This window comes from Sturnus vulgaris, chromosome 6 (assembly GCF_052056855.1).
Source record: "Sturnus vulgaris isolate bStuVul1 chromosome 6, bStuVul1.hap1, whole genome shotgun sequence".
NCBI classification, from domain to species: domain Eukaryota; kingdom Metazoa; phylum Chordata; class Aves; order Passeriformes; family Sturnidae; genus Sturnus; species Sturnus vulgaris.
In genome coordinates, this window is record NC_142248.1 from 14,603,038 (window position 1) to 14,621,556 (window position 18,519).

Genomic DNA, 18,519 nt, shown 5'->3' on the forward strand with positions numbered 1-18,519 from the left:
TCTGCTTTCTCACACAGCAAAATTCTGACTGTTCTGCTGCTCAGTATCACATCCCACTCTGTTTCAGGTTCACATTGCTTTATACGCCTCTGATAGTATTTGTACTTTGAGCTTACATGTCCCTAGATGACTGAGCTTGCATTTTCCAAAGCTGAATCTCATTTGCTTCTCTTGGCTCATGTCTCTGGATACTCTAGTATGGTGGGTTGGGAGGTGGGGGGGCTGTTCCTGTGCCATTCTAAGTGCAGCTTCTCCCAGCACAACCACCATCTGTGTATTTTACAATTTTACAAGGTTGCCCTGCACTGAAATTCTTGTCTGTACAAACACAATGCAAAACAACAGACAGACTGCAGTATAATGGCTGCAAAATGGTATTCTACACCTTCTTCCACTAGCTTGACTATTGGCAATGCTCACATTCTGTCCCCAAGTTTCAAGTCTTTCACCTCAATGTAACTGGGAAAAAAAGCCCCATTTTGTTCTCTGTTCTTTACCTATCCACTAATTCCCTAGTAGAGAGAACACATCCCTTGAGGAGTTCACAGCTCATTGTACAGTGCCCTGTTCTTCTCTCAGCTCTGCAGTAACTTGCTGATGATCCTTGGGAAAGGTACTTAATCTTCTTTGCACTTTGTCATCCCTGTCTTTTTAACAAGGAGCACAGTAATCCTAATATTTCCCCTTACTGAGGTGCAGACACTGCCATGACAACAATTTTAGGCACAAAAATGTATTATTAGAATTCCAAAATCCAAGTGATAATTGCCTTTTACAGCAGAAACAGAGAATCCATGAGATGAGGGGGGGAACAGTCCATCTCCTTTACCTTTTCTTACAGCTTCCTTTTTCTTTCAGTATCAGTCCTTACTCTCCTGCATGAATGTGACATCACCATTGCCAATGAGTTTCTCTCCTCTGTCCATCCCCCTGAATTCACAGATAATCTTGTTTATTCTGAATGTTAGCAGAAGAGTATCTTTTTTTCCCATTGCTCCAAAATACTATCCTTTTTTGCCATTATTTAAATTGTCATTGTAATGAGATGATACACCAAATGCTCTAGCATTTCAACAGCATCCTCTTAATCAGTATTTTTTGCAGGCCCTCTGCATAGGCATTGAACCACTGACAGCTGTTCAAATCCATTAACTTAGAGCCTGACAATTCACCTTTACATTTGAACCAAAACCAAAAGGTTCCTGCAATAGTGACTTTCTGAAATCAGAAAGAGAGGAACCAAATAACAAAGCACTTGACTTTCTCTTCTGCAGGAATGGTCACGGCAGCAGGTGATGGTATGGCTTAATGATTAATCATGCATAGACATCAATCACATAAAATGCCTTTTGAGTTTGATTCTGAAAGAGAACAGGATGCCAAGCAAATGATTGATTTGAGAGTGACAGCTATGTCCTAGCACGAAAAGAGATCAAAGCAGGGAAGCAGCTCTTGGCTGACACACATCTCCTGCAGGACTGAGGATGCCAGCAACAAGCCATTTGAACTGGCATGTTGACAGGTTTTGTCTGATAGCCCATTTCCCACTTTCCCCCCTCTATTCCCCTTCTTTAGACTCTTGCTGGATATCTTTAACCAGTTGTCTCCCTCTACACTGAAAACATGGCTGGAGCTCACACTAGCAGGCAGGCATGCAGCCCATGCTGCCTCTGAAGACCAGAAGGGACAAGCAACAGGGTGCTTGAGGGAATATACCATTCTCCTCATGGTCACTCCTCTATTTCCCCCTCTCCCTCACATACAAACATTTATCCCATCCTCAAGGACCAACAGCAGCATATCATTCCTGTTGCTTCCACCCACAAGCAGAGATCCTAGAGAAAGGAAGGAGAAGTAGGCAACTGCTCAGCTGCCAGAGGTGTTTAAGTCCATGTGTTCACACGTGGATGTGAGGTTAGCAAGAACCTCCTGCCAGAATCTGGCCCCTAAAGCTGCCAGGTTTAGATTACCCTGAAAATAAGCCTGTGATGCAGGAGTATCATCCCTGTGTCACTTCCCAAGATCTCTTGGTACCAGTGTTGTCCCTTTGTTGAGTTACTTTGCAGTAAGCCAGTATCTGGTTCAGGGGAGCACATTTGGGCTCTCTCTGGGTTTAACATCAGTTCAGCCCCAGGGCCCTTTTCACGTATTCCATTCTACAATTTCCCGAAGTCTTATGGCTGGTTTTTGAGTGCCCAAATTCAAACACTCAAAAGCCACACTTGCAAAGACCTCACATACAAAAATTTCAACTGGTAATACATTTTCTACTCACCTCATAAGATTAGGCCTCCAAAAATGTTTTCAGACATAGAAAATTTTGCTTTTAGTGCTGCTCATTTTCATCAGTTTTCCTCCTTCACACCCATTTCTCTTACAGCATCCCCACAGTGTAATCATGATACCTGAACTTGGGAAAAGGCCCATAATAACAGTGGAATCATACTTAACTTTCACCAAATGCATCTCAAATGATTCATTCTAATTACCCAAATAATCATGCTCTACCTGGTTTAAGAAAGCTCTTGCAGATATAGAAATAATGACAAGCTGCAAGCCTGACTAGTCAGCAGGTAGTGCAATTTTATGCTTCCTGTTGCTTAATATCACTGTGGTCCTCAGCAGACTCACAGCCAGGTCATAAACCCAACAGAACAGAACAGCCCCGTCCCTTTGATACTTGACTTATCCTGAAGTGCCAGGGATGCAAAGTAATTACACAGTACTGGTGCACTGACTGTGTATGTGACTTGAGCAACAATTACACTCACAGCAGTAATTCAGCCTAGCACATTCAGATGAGTTTTGCTGAAAGATGGGACTCTCAGGTTACAGAAGAGGCCCTGAAGAGCTCTGTAAAATCCCTCTATAACATCAGTGTAAACCTGTAAGTCAGACTTATGCCTATGCCTCTTCTACCACTGCAGCCATGACGTGAACATTTACCTCTCTGTATGGTTGTCAAACCTCCAGTGCTCAAAGACAAGGCTACTAGCCAATGCTTGATTGTGTGGCACTGCAAATACTGTAGAGCCCAAGAACTCATCCTTCAGGACATCTTATGAGACAGGGATAAAGTATTGACACTTCTGATGTGATTTGAGGAAGGAGTAAATCCATCACACATGCTGGCTGCAAACCATCTGGCAATGAAGACCCCAGCTGTAGCCAGAGGTCTGGGAGGAAATTCCATGCACTGCACCATTCACAGCAGAGTGCAGCCAGTTCCTCACAACAGCACTCCTCCAGTGGCAGCAGCATTGCAGGGACCAATGTGAATAGATGAGTCACCCATCTTTCAAGGTCTGTTGTGGGCTCTGGTTGCAGGAGACCACATCTGAGAGACTGGCAATATCACATCTTAAGTGCTGTGTCCAGTTCTGGGCTTTCCAGGACAAGAAAAAAGGAGGACATACTACCATGGTTTCTCAGCACCTATTTACTATATGATCTATGACTGAAAAGGCAGAAATCTCCCCCAGCTGCCCTAGCAGCACCAAGATTCCAAACAAATCTGCCCATTTTCTGGACAGTGACTCTGTAGAGCTCATTGTACGTTTCAAACGAAAAGAAAATTATAGAAATAAAAAGACAAAGCATGTCAGTGCAATATAAACAAGTCTCTGGAAACACAATAGCATCAAACTTGGTAGCAGAAACCTAGCCTTCTAGACATGAGGCCAACTTGAAAAAGCCTTTTTTTTATTCACATAGCACATTTCTTTGAGTCCACAGGGCCTGTCAAGGGAAGATGTGGCAATGATGAATAATGCATTCCTGTCAGTGATACCATCAGCTCAAACTGCTACACAGACAATTCACTTTCCTTTCAGCCTCAACAGGCTGCTCCTGGGCCTGCTTGCAGGCTTCACAGACCCTTTGAGAAATTACTTAGTAAGTCAGAAAAGTCAGAGGGCATTTTTTTCTGCAGGAGCTAAAAGGAAAAGAGCCTCCCTGGGTTCTGTGGGGGTGATGGAAGAGGGCAGTGAAGGAGCAGCTGGAACATCGCTTTGTGGTACAGATGACTGCAAGCCTCCATCTATTTGGGGTTGCTGACAGGCCCCATACCACTTATTTACTCAGCTAGATTTGGCCACTGCTGACACTCAGATACGAGGAGACACTGGTACAAGATAGTCCTGCAGGCTCAGCAGGAGCTGTGTGCAAAGCCCTGGTGGGCCATCAGGTTCAGCAGCTGTTTACCAGCAAGGGATCCTGAGCAAGGGCTCAGTCTCCCTGAGACTTGTTCACGACTTGGTGCTTGAGAGACTTGCAAGCTCTGTTCCTGCCTGCACTGAGCCAGCCTCAGCTCTTGTAACACATGTCCTAGCAGGGAGCTGGCTGCTTATTTCTCTTTATGGAAAACAGTCCTTCCCAAGCCTGCATCCCTCCACTGCACTTAGCTATACACAGTGTTCTCTTTGGTCCCCCCTCACTCTTCCAAACCAAGCTCACACAGACTCTTCTCACCTGTGGATGCAGGCCTGGCTACCATTTATTGCTGCTCATGGCTCCCCTGACTGGAGCCATACAGTGGCCAACTGCAGATATGCTCTGCATTTAAAGACATGCCCACAGTGCCAACCCAAGCCTCTGCCCTGTCCTAGTGGGCCAGCTTGAGAGCAGGTCATCACTTGAGCAACTGAGGCTACCCTGCTTGTCTAGCTACTGCAAAATGCCTAATTTTCCACCAGAGCAGTCCCAGACTCTACCAGCCAGGCCGGGCACTCACCTCCTCACGGTGCGGAGCAGCGTGGATCGCGCCTCATTGTGGAAGGTGATGATGACACTGGTGGCAGGCAGGTCGGTGTCATAGCGCACAGAGGTGCACCTGCAGCACAGCAGAGCACAAGTGTAAGCCAAACATTACCCAGCAGCAGCGCACCCAGAATTTCTAAAAAGAGAGTGATATGCTAAAATCAGAGCTGCAGCAAGGGAGGCCTCAGCAGCCTCTGCACCAAGGTTGGCAGAGCTTAAAAAGGACTGTGCCTATTGAAAAGCAATGCTTGGAGCCTGTGATACCTAAATTCACAAAGCTGCATGCTAAGGAGGTCATGTGGGTTTTATAGAGAACTAAGTTTCAGTTATGGATTCTAGTCCCTGGATTTACCTGTGATTCACATAAAATCTTGTTTATTCATGCACAGGACGTGGACATGTTAAGGATGCATGGAGCTGGTACACACAGGCATTGCTGTATAAAGCACTTCAAATTCTTTGGACACAAACTTCACTAGCTAGTTCTGGGATCTGCTCTGAGGAGCTGCTGAGGCTCAACACTAATGGACCCACTGGCAATGAAGAGCAATTCTTTCTATCTGCTCATCTGACTTGATAATGTTAGTTAGATACATACATTCTCACACTCAGAACCAAGGATTAATTTGCACCAGGCTGCTTCTCTCTGTGGAGAACAAAGTTTCTGTGATTGCCACAACTCATAGATGTGAATCCTGAATCCAGTTCTGGCAGATGCTAAGCATGGCTGATTTGGGCCGACCTGCTCCTCCTCATCTACCTTCTAAACTCCCAGACAGTGTCAAACTGCAGTCAGTCTGCTCTAATTTCCTGTCTGATCAAGAAACTACACTTAGCTTTAACAAAGGAATCTCTGTCCTGAGAGGGAATACAACTTGTTTATTAGACCCACTACTTGTAGGTCTTCCTCATTGTGGTACTTCCACATTTACTTACTATTTTTTTGTGACTGTTGCTAAATTGTTACCGGTTTTATCATGACTTTCAATCCTACCGGTTTATGACTTTTTCATTGCAGTGTTTTATTAAGGGGACAGCAACTTCTTACAGCAATTTTTAAACATATAGAGAAACCTGATAAAGACTAAAGTGGACAACATGAGAACAGACCTGAGACAGACCATATTTGTTATTGTTTCAAAATAACTCCATGATGTAATGCATACAAAATGTATTAAGGAATCAGAAAGTAGAAAAGCAGAAAAGACTGATGTATGTGTTATTCGGGGAAGTTTTCCCAGTGTTTTAGCATTACTACAGCATCACAGAGAACAAGGACAAAGAAACAGCTACATGCTAAGTCAGAAGGAGCTTGTAGGATGTGAAGTCAAGTATGTCCCTGCTCTGGCTTGGGTGCCTGAAGAAAAATTGATAAGCTCGTGACCTACAGACTCTCCCCATTCCTTAAACAAAGAGCCAGGTCCACAATCTAATTTGTATCAGCTGAAATAAGTCATCATGCTCAGTTGCCATCCTAGCAACTATTTCAGTGTTGTTATAACATAACATCATCAAACACAGATTGCTCATTCCCAAATTCTCCCTGTAAAGGGAAGAAACATGGAAATAAGTATATTTGTTCTGATTATATACTGCTTTGGACTTTCCATTACTCAAGATAATCCTTGAAAAGCTGCATCTGAAATGGCTATACATTTGCAAGGAAGCACACATTTTACTCTTCTGACAGAAGTGCACAGATGAGGCTCTTCACAAAAAGTATGCTCTGCATGCTATCACAGATCAAAATAAACAATAATTCACCTTTGAAGTGAGCTGGTCTTAGGCCAGAACACGACAGCAGATTAACAGAAAACAGCAATTCTGCATGGCAGGGAGACTCGTCAGCAACACAGAACATGGCACCAGTGCCTCTGAGTCACTAGGAAGTCAGGCCCAAATACTCTGCTGGAGAACAGCAGCACAAGACTTGGATCCCACACCATGGTCCTGAATGCTTGCCTTCAAAAAGCACCCTGAGGGCTGTCAGTGCTGGCAGGCTCATAAAGCTTCTTGTCTCCTGGCATCCCTTTTACAATTTCAATCAAGTTAGATGTCTGGTTTCCTGCTCCCAGCAGCTGTGAAATGTTGCTTTGCAACCATACCATATCGAGAACCATACACAGTTCTAGGTAGAGTCTAGGACTGAAGTAGGCTGTTGTACATTACCCTATTACTATTAAACCTATGGTTTTCAATAACCTTTTTGTACTAAAGCATTACCTTCTTGTACTCCAGAAACTGCAAAATAGTTACCCAAGCACTATTATCAATTCAAGCACGATATTTTTCAGCAGAATAAATACACCCTCAGTGAAACAAGGACAGAACAACAAGTACTTTGCAAGCCATGAAACACTATATTTGCACATTAGTTTCATCCCTGCCTCAGCAGCCCTCATCCAGTGATGTTCAGGCTAGAAAGAAGCACCAAACCAGCTTCAGACAGCCAAGGCACAGCAGGTGAGGAACACCAGAGTAAAGCAAGGCTGCAACAACAGTGTACTTTGCAGCCAGGACAGAAGGATGCCAAGCAAAGCTGTGAGTGTGGGGGCAGTTGAGCAAAAAACCCAACTGTCCAATAATGAGCTGCAGTGGTGCTAAAACAAGATGATGCTTGGACCTGGAAAAAGAGATGTTTGAAAAGTCTCAGGCTGGGACTGAATTAGTTACGGTTCTCCAAGCATTTGAGACCTCTCCAGATGAACCACGAAATTCAGTGAAACAGTGGATCATAGCTGGCAAAGAAAAACCCAAAATTGCACATTGCAGAGTGGACTCCCTGCAGCAGGCAGGGCTGGGAGCAGGGGCTGCAGGGTACCTGTAGTGCCTGGTGTCCCGGATGGGTCGGTCACTGCTCAGTTTGTCACTCTCCAGCTGGTTAAAGGCGTGCTGGCGGTAGGGGTCCTCTCCAGCCTTCAGCACCTTGGAGGACAAATAAGCCTTCTCATCAAAACCCCGCCGGCTGTTCTTGTCTCCTTGGGGAGCCCTCGTCATCTAGAGCAGAGACAAGCATCAGAGCATCAGGGACAGCAGCTTATATGGACAGAGATAATACATTCAGACATTGCCACACCTCTGGAAGTCACTTAGGTATGGGGGAAGGCAGGATAGGCAAGAGCTTGGAAAGGAAAGCAGGAGTCCTCACAGACAGGGTGTTAAAATTGCCATCTCTGAGGAAAATTGCAGGCTTTGCTATCCTTACTGACTAAGCTTGGGATGAAAGCTGCCGTTCCTGATAGCACAAGCAGAGCCAAATTCCCTTTAGCACCTGTTACACAGAATGTGTGAGACTGCAGGCATTCGGAAATCCTTCCAGGCAATGGATGACTGAGAACAGCCTCCAGCCAAGGTGGTTGAGACACCATATTTTGAGGAAAACCAGTTTCAACCTTTCAACAATCACTGCCACATACAAACACAGAGCACAGAGGCAGCCGAGTTAATAGCTTCCCTGCTGTGCCCTGCTCAGACTTGTCCAGTCTCACAGATGTCCCTGATACAGTTGAAAACAGAACATGATGCCCCCAGTGACCCACAAGAGTTAAAAGACCAGGGCCATCCCTCTCCTCTCCTAATTTTCCTCTAACTTTCCCAGGCCACAGAGTCAGCACAATATCAGAAAACCATTCCTAGGGTCATCAGGAGGGAGGACAGGCACAGCTCTGGCCCTCTCTTAGGTACATGATTCTCTTTGGAAAAAACTTACAAACTCTAATAAAATATTTGCTTAAAGAGCAATCAAGACTATACAATAAAAGTAGTTTAACAAATTGTCAGCAGCTGTTTGATAGACCAAATCATGAAAAAGACAAAATATTTCCAGCCTTGGAAGGAGTGCTAGAGCTCCCTAAAACTGCTGCAAGAGGCAGATACTGGCACTTACACGTCTCATTCAAAGTACTAGATAATCCTAGATCTTGAGATCCTGTTATGTAAAATAGCTTGGATACTCTCTAGTACTCGGCTTGATCACGTTTCTCCCTCAGCTAAACGTCTCCTTTTAGGAATACAGAGGTCAAAAGACCAGAGAATGGTCCCCAGTATCACACAGCACCTTGGTTGAACCATCCTGGTAGGCTGGGAAAGAAATCAAGAGACTCAACAGCACAGCAAATTCTTTAAGCAGAAGAATGCTTAGAAGAACATTAATCTCTGCAACTTTCTCTGACAAGGGCTACCCTTCAGTGCAGACAGCCCCAGGAGAATGAGACAAGATGATAAGCAGATAAGATGATAGCAAATAAAATTCAGCATAGAGAAGTTCAGGACAATGAACATTAGAAAAAATAAATTGAACTACACATGTACATTGATGGATTTCAAATGAACTGTGACCACTCAGGCTACAGATCTGAGCATTCCCGTGGACAACTCAAATGGAGCCCTGCACTCGGTCTGCCAAGATGGGAAATGCAGCAAATTGAGTGCACTGCAAATGAGACAGAGAAAACTGAAACCATCGTGAGCAGTTATATGAAATCAGAGGCAGCTCAGCAGCAGTGGCCAGAGCACAAGATTTGTTAAGCCTGTATCTGAAGGAAGCTACTGGAGGATGAAGAGAAATTAGAGGTTGGGACTATTCCATTTGGAGAGAAGATTAATTAAGTCAGAAAAAAAATGAAGGCGACCCATAAAATTACACCTAATACAGCCAAAGCTAGCCTGATGCTCAGATTTCCCTTTCTCACCATACAAGAATAAGGCAAACATATTTTCACAGGGTGGGGGGAAGAAAAAAATAGCTATTATTTTCGGCCCTGAGAAATTCCTTCAGCCACTGCACAACCAAGCCAATGTTTATGGATCTGCCCTTGTGTAGGACACACATAGGCACACTCCAGTGGGTGAGTCTGCTCCTCCAGGCAGCGAGTGCCCTGCTCTGCCACCCCTTCTCCAGGGATGATGCTGCCATCCCCTCTGCCCCTTACAGCCACCACCACATCTCCTGGGCGTGGTGCTGGGTTATAGGAACATCTTGGCTACTTTTATGGCTGCTTGCACAGCCTAGTACCCAGAATCTTCCTTGAATTTGCATTTTCAGTATGATGAGAAAATAATTACTTTAATACCTCTAAAACCTAAAATGTTTTCTTAAATCATACAAGGAGTTTCATCAAGCTCAGTTTCTATTTATCTTTTCCCTTTTGCCCTAGAAAACAACACTAATTTGAAGCAGAAGCCCAGCTTATCACACACCTGTAAATATTTTGCAGTCACTTACTTGCTCTTTGATACTTATCTCTTGCCCCTCCAAGTCCCATAAAAGCAACAGCTGTTTTTGGTTTAGGTTGCCAGGAATATACTAGAAAATGCTAGAAATGATAACATATTTTCAGAAGACATTTCTCCCAGGAGAATGTGAGGACTGGGGTTCCCTATAGTGGGAAGCAGGCAGGGACAATCCTACGCCCCAGCCAGAAGTGGGCACCAGGGTGGGGGCACCGGGGCATCCCCACCCCTGGGAAAGGACAGCATGAGGGCTCACCTTGGCAGGGTCCATAGCTGGGCAGGGCAAGGCTATTGGGAGCCAGAAACCAGCCCTGCTGCAGCATCACCGGGACAGGGACTGTGAGACCCTGGGGTCCTGGCCACGGGCAGGGAGGGGAGAGTCCCTGGGAGTGGGCAGGGACAGGAAGGCCCTTTATTGCCCTAAAAGCCATGACATATTTAAACTTGAACTATCAGGGGTAATTCTTTTAGATACTGTGGTTCTCTCATACATCAAAAAGTGGTAAAAGAGCACTGGGAAATTATTGTCAGTTAAGAGTTAAGTCCCACTTGCAGTTTTATCTCAGACAGTGTCTCTTTGTGCTCTCTTCAAAAGGGGAAAAGGGAGGATTGAGAGGATGATAGCTAGGGGGGCCTGGCTTCAGCTTCCAGAAAGGCAGCTAATCAATAGATAATCAACAAGTAACCAAACATCCATCTATGAGCACCAAGAAGATAACAAGGTAATAAATAGGACCTAACTGAGATTTGTCAAGACAGAGTCATGTCAGACCAATCTAATTTTCTTCTGTGATGGAGTAATCAGGCTCAAGGGTATGGAGAAGCAGGAGACAGATAGCTACATCATGACTTTGATAATGTTTTTGGTAGGGGCTGTTAAGATGTTGTCATTAGCTACCCAGAAAAATAGTCTGAGGTGAAACTACTGCAGAATGGGTGAAACTGGTTGGAAACCTACTGATAGAGCATAATTATTAGCTGCTCACTATCAGAGCAGAGGGGTAAGAGCAGCTCTTAGAGGTTTGTTATGGATCCAGCACTATCCAGTATTTTCATAAATACCTTGGATATTCAGACACAGTATGTTTGTCAAATCCATAGGAAATCCAGAAAAAATTTAAGACATATTGGGTAACAGCATTAGAATTCAAAATTATCTCACCACATGAAAAAATACATCTGAAAACAGTAAAAGCAATACAATAAGGGCACTGCAGATCTTTACAGTTCACCAGGTCTGTGCTGACACAAAACATGGCAGAGACAGCACAGTAGCAACCCCTCAGAAAAGCCCTAGACACTACAGCTCATTACAAACCACAGGACAGCAAAGTCAGATTAAAAAAGCAGAGCAAACACAGCCCTGAGTGGAGCCTAGACAGCTATGAACTAGCCTGACAAAGGAAATATAGAGTTTATCTTTAGGCACTGACTTGCTTTATCAGATTATATTCCTAGAACATAGATGTTGCACTACAAGACGTTTATTGCTGTGAAGTCAAATGACACTTGACAGGAGCAGTACAGGTTCTCTATGAAACCCTGTGAGAAGGGCAGACTAATGCCTTCCCCCTCTTTCCTGTCTCCTCACCTTAAAACCTCTCACTTCAGGAAGAAGTCAATATAAGCAGGTATTAGCTTTAGTATATTAAAGGTACATTATGTACAGCTGAGTGTGGAGTCAAGACTTTTACCAAACCAACAGGACAATTCACACCCCCAATTCCTTTACATAGTTACATACCTGTATCCCCATGCTTGGGGCTGGAACTACAAGTGTGAGTTAGGGGAGCAGAAGAGCCTAGTTCCTTATGACTGATGCTCTCTGATAGATTAAAAAAAAAAGTTACATGAAAGCAGAAAAAAAGATGAATAGGCACTGGAAATGTGAGTGTCTAGACTAGGGATTAGCAAACAGTTTGCACAAATTAAGTTTTGTCCCAAACATTGCTGAGACCTCCAAAAAATTCACATATGAAAATTTCAGGGAATATTGTAAGCCTTAGAATCTTACTTCACTATTTCTCATTTTCACATATACTTTCCCTTTCAGTGACAGAATGGACTCAGATGCTCTTCTACTGTTAAAAACATGTTCTGATTTGTGTTTTGACATGGTTCAAGGGACCAGAAACTATTTAAATAGCAAAATTAACTTTGGAAGCAAGGGATTAAGGAAAAGGAATTAATGCTATGCATGTCTATGAAAACTTGAGAGCCTCATTTCTCGACTAACACAAGGATATTCCTCCAGGCCTGGTTCCTTGTGAAACAGCAAGACTGTAACAGAGGCAGTACCATTCATCTCTGTGCATTGTCCTAGTCTGCCATCAGACACAGGCACACCAGCTCTCACATCGTGCTAACAGCCACTAAAACCAGAGCTAGGGAATTCAGGGTCCCAAGGTGAATATTTTTAACAGCAGGTTTGGCTAAATTCAAAATGAAAAACCATACTCTAGGGGTCATGAGGAACCACTACTTAATTAGAGTAAGGTATGTAAAACTCTCAAAGGTAAGTGCAATTAATCATTGTACAGTTACTGTGAAATTAGTCCAGCAGAAGTTTCACGTGACAGAACATTGACTTAGCAGCTCCTGCACTTCTTACAAGCATTTAGTGCCAGTACAACAAGTGGAGCAGGGGGTATCATGCTTCTCCTTTGTTTTAAGCTCATTTTCACAATTGTCTCAGCTCTGTCAAAACCCAGAAGTTAAAAGCATCAATTCCAAGCCATCCCCACGAAGAGTCTTTCCATGGAATACCTAACTGACCAGGAAGGTCCAATTGAGCAATATGGACACAAAGCAAAGCCAGGGAATAACAACTTCACCAAACCTTCTCCCCTGTTGAGGCCCCCCTTCAATTTATCCTGCTGCCACAGCCTCACACACCATCACTGCCACGACCCCCAACCCTGCCAGCACCTCCCTCCCAACCAGCTCTGCACATGCAACTCCCCCCAGCAGATTTCTCTCCTCTGAACTGGCTTAATGCCAATTTCAACCCATCATATCGAGATACAAACTTGCTGGCTGTGCAAATCCTCATCCCTCAGAGCAATGGTGAGAGCCAGTTCACCTCTGCAAACCCCACTGGCTGGAGCCTGCATGGTGTGACATTTCTCTGTAGGCTCACTCCACATGCTTCACACACTTTCCCAGTGACCTGAAAAAAGTCCCATAGAGGACAAGCCAGCACAGCACAAGCACCGAGATGCTGGGAAACAGAGCAATGCCTGGGGGTGCTACAGAGACAGGGGCTGCTCAGCTCTGTAACACATACACTGGCTCACAAATGGGCTGGGACTGCACACATCACAGGGCAGGACTGAGAGCTGCAGCAACTCCCAAAAAATTCCAAGGGAGCAAGCTACTCTCTCCAAGGGCTGAAGCTGCAAGATCAGGTGAGCTAAATTCCTGTTGCCAAAAGCATTTTGCTATAGAGGGAGTTTTGCATTTCCAGTTTGTACTAGGAATCCCAGTGTGCACGTGGCTTTTGTTATGTCTCATGAAATAGTCTGTACACTTTTCCAAAAAACTGTTCCTGGTCCTCAGAGACAAAAGCCTGTGCCAGACAGCACAGGGTCTATTTTATTCATGCTTTGTTAAACTGTGTAAAGCATTTTAAATGTGGTTTGGGAACCATGCACTTACGGAACTTCTACTCTGAAGTTTTAATAAAAATTACCACAGTTAAATAGAACCATTGCTGCTCTTCAAGAAGTGCAAGTGCTGACAGCAGAGCCCAGAGACCAATTTGAATGTTTCATTTGTAGCTTGCACAAACTGGAGTAACACAATGGAAAGAGTAAAGCAACTTGATCAGCTCCCACGGCACCTAATTGGTCACAAAAGGATTTCTACTGCCATTAATACTGGCCAGTCTTGAGGCCTGCTACCAGTTCCAAACTGGAGACCAGGAGCAGACACCCAGCAGGGGCTATTTCCAACACCCTCTGAGAAGAGCCCCTGGTCACCAGCTCACAGGGCTTCCCCAGGCCCTGGGACAGAGCTGTAGTTGCCATGGGATGGCAAAAGTGAGAAACAGAGGCTGGCTGATGGGGTTTGCTTTCCAGTGCTGATGCTTGCCCAAAGAGCCTCTCCACCTCCCTATGCTTTTCCATAGTCTCTGGGCTTTTATTGCCTTCTGTGCATGCAGAGGCAATTCTCTGTCAGCTCTGCAAGACTTGCATCTCAACTCTCTTCTGGTTTTGCCCTGAGAAGCCCTATGTCTCTATGCCTGCCTCATGACTAGAGACAGAAAGTCTAGTCATGACTACAAAGTCATGTCATTCCACCAAATATTTTCTATTTTGTTCTTCTTTTCTTCCCTCACAGTTTCTCCAGACACTGAGTTGTTGACAAGGAAAGTGTCCTCAAGAATCTGACCCACAAAGGTGGAAATTCTTTTACAAGATAAGACAAACAACTACATTTCTGTGTTTGGTTTCCACAGTAATGTTCTCCCCACAGCCAGAAATTTGTGGACAGAAGTTTCAGGCCCTCCTCCAAGAGATACAGAAAATGTATTTATAATGTTTTTGCCTACAGCATGGATTAGGTGAACATCACAGGCTACTCTGATGGTAGCCACAAGCAGACGTGGGTTGTTGGTGTGAAGAATTTAGAAACAGGATGTTGCTGACTTACAGGTCACAACAGTGTGTTGATGGACAAGGTTTGGTCACTAACCTTCAAACAGATTTGCCATGGTTTGACAGCTGGTCTTTTGGGCAGTTTAAGGGAAGAAAACACAAGAGAGCAAAACTAGGAAAACTGTAGGAAGTTTGCAGGGGGAGCAGCAAAAAACCCAAACCCTTGAGTAATTAAATTACTGCCTCTATCACAAGCAGTGGTTCTCTGAGACCCTCATCCAACTTCTCAGCATACAGAAGGGGGGTGTCTGTCCTGCCACACTCCCAGTCCTTGCTTTCAGGTGTAAAGTCCTCGCAGTCTTGCTGCTGAGGCAGCAGCCATGTGGCCTCTGCCTAATGATCCTACTCAGCCATGGCTTTAGTGTCTCTGTGGAGAAGCAGCCTTCCTGGAACATTTCACCCAGATCCTGCATGTCCTTGTCTACAGGAGGGAGGAGATGGTTCCAGGAAGCATGGATGGATCACTTTGCCCAGCTCTCAAGGATATGCAATGCAGCATGGCTCGACAACTGGAGGACAGCCAAAAGTAACACAGAGCATGCAAGTGCCAGCACTACAGCACACATCAGTGTCATTCCTTTTACAAACAGCAGCCACAAAGAGCACGGGGTATTTGTTGCTGTGCTGGTTACACGAGCTCAGCACCACACTGTGTGCAAAGCAGTTGCTGCCACATGCAGTGATGGGCTTCCACACCAACTAACTTCTCCCCATGCCCACCTAGATTAACAACCAATGCATAAATCCTGCCAACTTGGATTCTCCTGAAGCTGGAATTTATTATACAACCTCTCATGTGACAGGTGCACAATACCACTGTTTACCCTGCTCTGCCTCTGGCCAAGGCAGATATAGTATATATAGATACAACATATAGCATGAGGAGACAACTTCTATCGGGTGTGTTCATCTTTGACCCAGCTGTTCAATCCTGAAGAGACTTTCAGCAGTTAGCAAGGGTCAGACCCTCAACAGTGCTCTGGCCCAGTTGCCCAGAGGCAGGAAGACATTGCCCACACTGGAGGGAAGGGACATGATGCCCTAAAGTATCCTTCTGGTCTTTTGTTATCAGGAGTGTTGAATAAAGCAAAGCAATGGAAGCAAAAAGGGCTTCAAAGACAGATGCCTGAGGGCACTCTCTTCCAAGCTTGGAGGAAATGAGGCTGCTAGGAACCATAGAAATTCAGATCCCAGATGAGGTAATGCAGTTGCCAAGGTTCGTTTCTTCCCTGAGTTTCAAGTTCAATGCACACAGATGTTTATTATGAAAATGTCAACTATAACTTTTTGTTTTAATATATTTATGATATTTACATACATTGATTTTGTATAAATACCCACATGTGCAGACTTGCATACATCTGGCTTCTATGTTTGTTCAGTATTTATCTCATACCCTGGAATAATGCCATTCGTTCCCTATTCAGCAAACTTTGCTGTGACATGAACAGTGCCACTTCTGCTCATAGAAACCTTTGTTTCTCTCCTGGAGTGGAATACAAGAACATAACGTGGAAAACCCCATGAGAAATAGTGAGCGGATGGCTTTCAAAATTGCTGACTACCAGCACAAGAGGGGAGTGTGAGGTCTGTAGGGTCTGAAACAGCACTTGTTTTCCAAGCACATTTCCCTGTACCATAAATATCCATGGCAACATCTGGTGTCAGGGAGAAGACAGACATGACAGCACACTCTTTGAATACCTAAGGGACTAGGCTGCTCATGCTGGCACCCACACCAAAGCAGCAGCACTGTCAGAAAGATTCCAGCAGGTAGCTGGGGACACAGCACCTCTGGGTATGAAGGTTTTGCACAGAGAAGACAGTCACAGGGACATGAAGCTGACTGCATTCAGACATCTGTTTATTATCACACAGGAAATCTACTCAGCAAAAACCATCCAGGTTCTTACTGTATGTAGGAATACTGCTCTGTTAAAGGTCACACCTACACAATCTTTAAAAGTGTTTTGGGATTCTTCAGAGTAAAAAAGATGCTAAGTAAAGAAGCAATTTTTTTCCTTTTGGAAAAGTATCCCTGTCTTAATAGACATTTAAATATGCAAAGAATGCCTCTGGTTTCCCAGTGATTTTGAACTAGGAAAACAAAGAAGAAAAAGGAACAATATTCTGTTGTCTTGTAACTGTTAAACACTCAGTGGCCACTTGGGTGTTACCTGAACCCTGATTTATAGCACCTTTATCAAGACAGACTGACGAATAGTATTCTGCATCAAGATGATGCTCCCACAGTCACCTGGAAACAGCCAAAAAGCCAACAAGACAGCTCAAATGAGGGTGGTCCATGTCTTCATAAATCATCAGTCACATAAACTGCATCTCTCCCTGCCCACTCCCCCACCTACACGGTCTGCACAGACACAACATGTGTGTGCCTGCCATGCTGATGTACTAATCTATTCCCTTTGAACTCCAGTGACCTACATCCAGCCCTTGCCTCCAAGTCAATCACAACTGTCTGGACTGACAGATGCCACTACAGATATTTTCACAGAAAAGCAGAAAGCAACTTTAGGCCTCATAAGCTGCTAATATAGTAAAGAGCAAGCTGGTTACCCAAGAGATGAGTAGAGGTCAGCTGGCACTGAGAAGCAGGCACCGCTTACCCCAAGTGTTAAAGTATTTAATTATGTTAAGCTTGGGGCTCATTTTCTTTGCCTTCAAGATCATGCTGTGAGGGCTTTTTGCTAATGCTAGAGAATGGAAGCTAAAGTACCTTTTTAATCATTCATCCTCAAGAGTTAGAGCTTTAAATGGAGATTAGAAGATTAAGAATAAAATAGTGCAGTTTTGCAACTAACCAACGTTCACACGCCACAAAAATATTGTACACATGCACAGCTGAGCCAGGAAGACAAAGGGACACCTCAGGACATTTCACACCCCCACCAGGGACAAAGCCAGCCCCACAGCAGGAGGTGGGAATTTCTCCCTGTCTACCAACATGGAAAGATTCTTCTCTAACGTGTTTTTGTAAGCAGGTCTTACTCAAACAGGCATGATTTAAAATATAAATCAATTCTGCACCAACTGTGATTAATATGGGGAGAGAGGAGACCAGACTGATCCTGTCACCCCTCTCACAGGTAGCTGCACCTGGCAGGTGAGAAGCACTGCACATCCTGCAGATGGAGCCTCCGGAGGCACACTCCTTCCTGCCTTTGGCCCAGCACCATGCTGCTTCTGGAGGCTGGCCCGGAGCCCCAGAGCCTGCACTCACCTTGTCTTCCCAGGAGGTAACACCTGAACAAGATCTGACCTTGACGAGCCAAGAAATTTGCCACAATGCTGCACACAGCTCCTCCTTACATTGGCTTTTGAACATCACAGAGAAAGGCTTTAGGCAGGACATATTTTTTGGGAGTCAGGCCCAATATGAAAATGCAAATTGCCTGTAAACCAACAACCTAAGTGACATTTAGCAGGGTGACTTAATATAGCTCCTCATGTCACTGCTGAATCATGACCTGGTTTCTCAGAGAATTTCAAGAATGACCTTCAGCTCACAATGTAAACTCATATTTTGGAGGCTTGAAGCTATGGGATCTAATCCTAGAGACTATACTGACATTCCTTCTGTAGTGACAATAGCAATGGTGCGTACACATCCGTGATTTATTACAAAAATTAGTCCCTTTGTATAAGACATCTTCTCTGCTGAGCATTCATCCCTGCAGCATGCAACATTGTTTTCTAATAGTGGAAAAATTCACTGCCTATTCCTCTGTGAAGATTTGAGACTATCAAGCCATTGCCATTTTGTTTAGGAGCCAAATGATATTCCATTTTAATTGATTAATTTTTCAGTTACTGCATTGCTCCAATTCCAGGACTTAGCAATCAAAGTGAA

General features: G+C 44.4%; 1 protein-coding gene across 1 annotated transcript in view; it reads right to left on the bottom strand.

The window, feature by feature from the left end:
- The window catches only part of GALNT16 (polypeptide N-acetylgalactosaminyltransferase 16), a 73,854-nt gene that overhangs the window by 29,170 nt on the left and 26,165 nt on the right, over positions 1 to 18,519 (bottom strand). Inside the window, exons 2-3 of the mRNA XM_088167102.1 lie at positions 7,580 to 7,755; positions 4,733 to 4,831 (exon numbers count right to left, since the gene is read on the bottom strand). Of these exons, the coding sequence (XP_088023228.1) occupies positions 4,733 to 4,831; positions 7,580 to 7,755 (275 nt within the window). The remainder of the gene's footprint in view (positions 1 to 4,732; positions 4,832 to 7,579; positions 7,756 to 18,519) is intronic.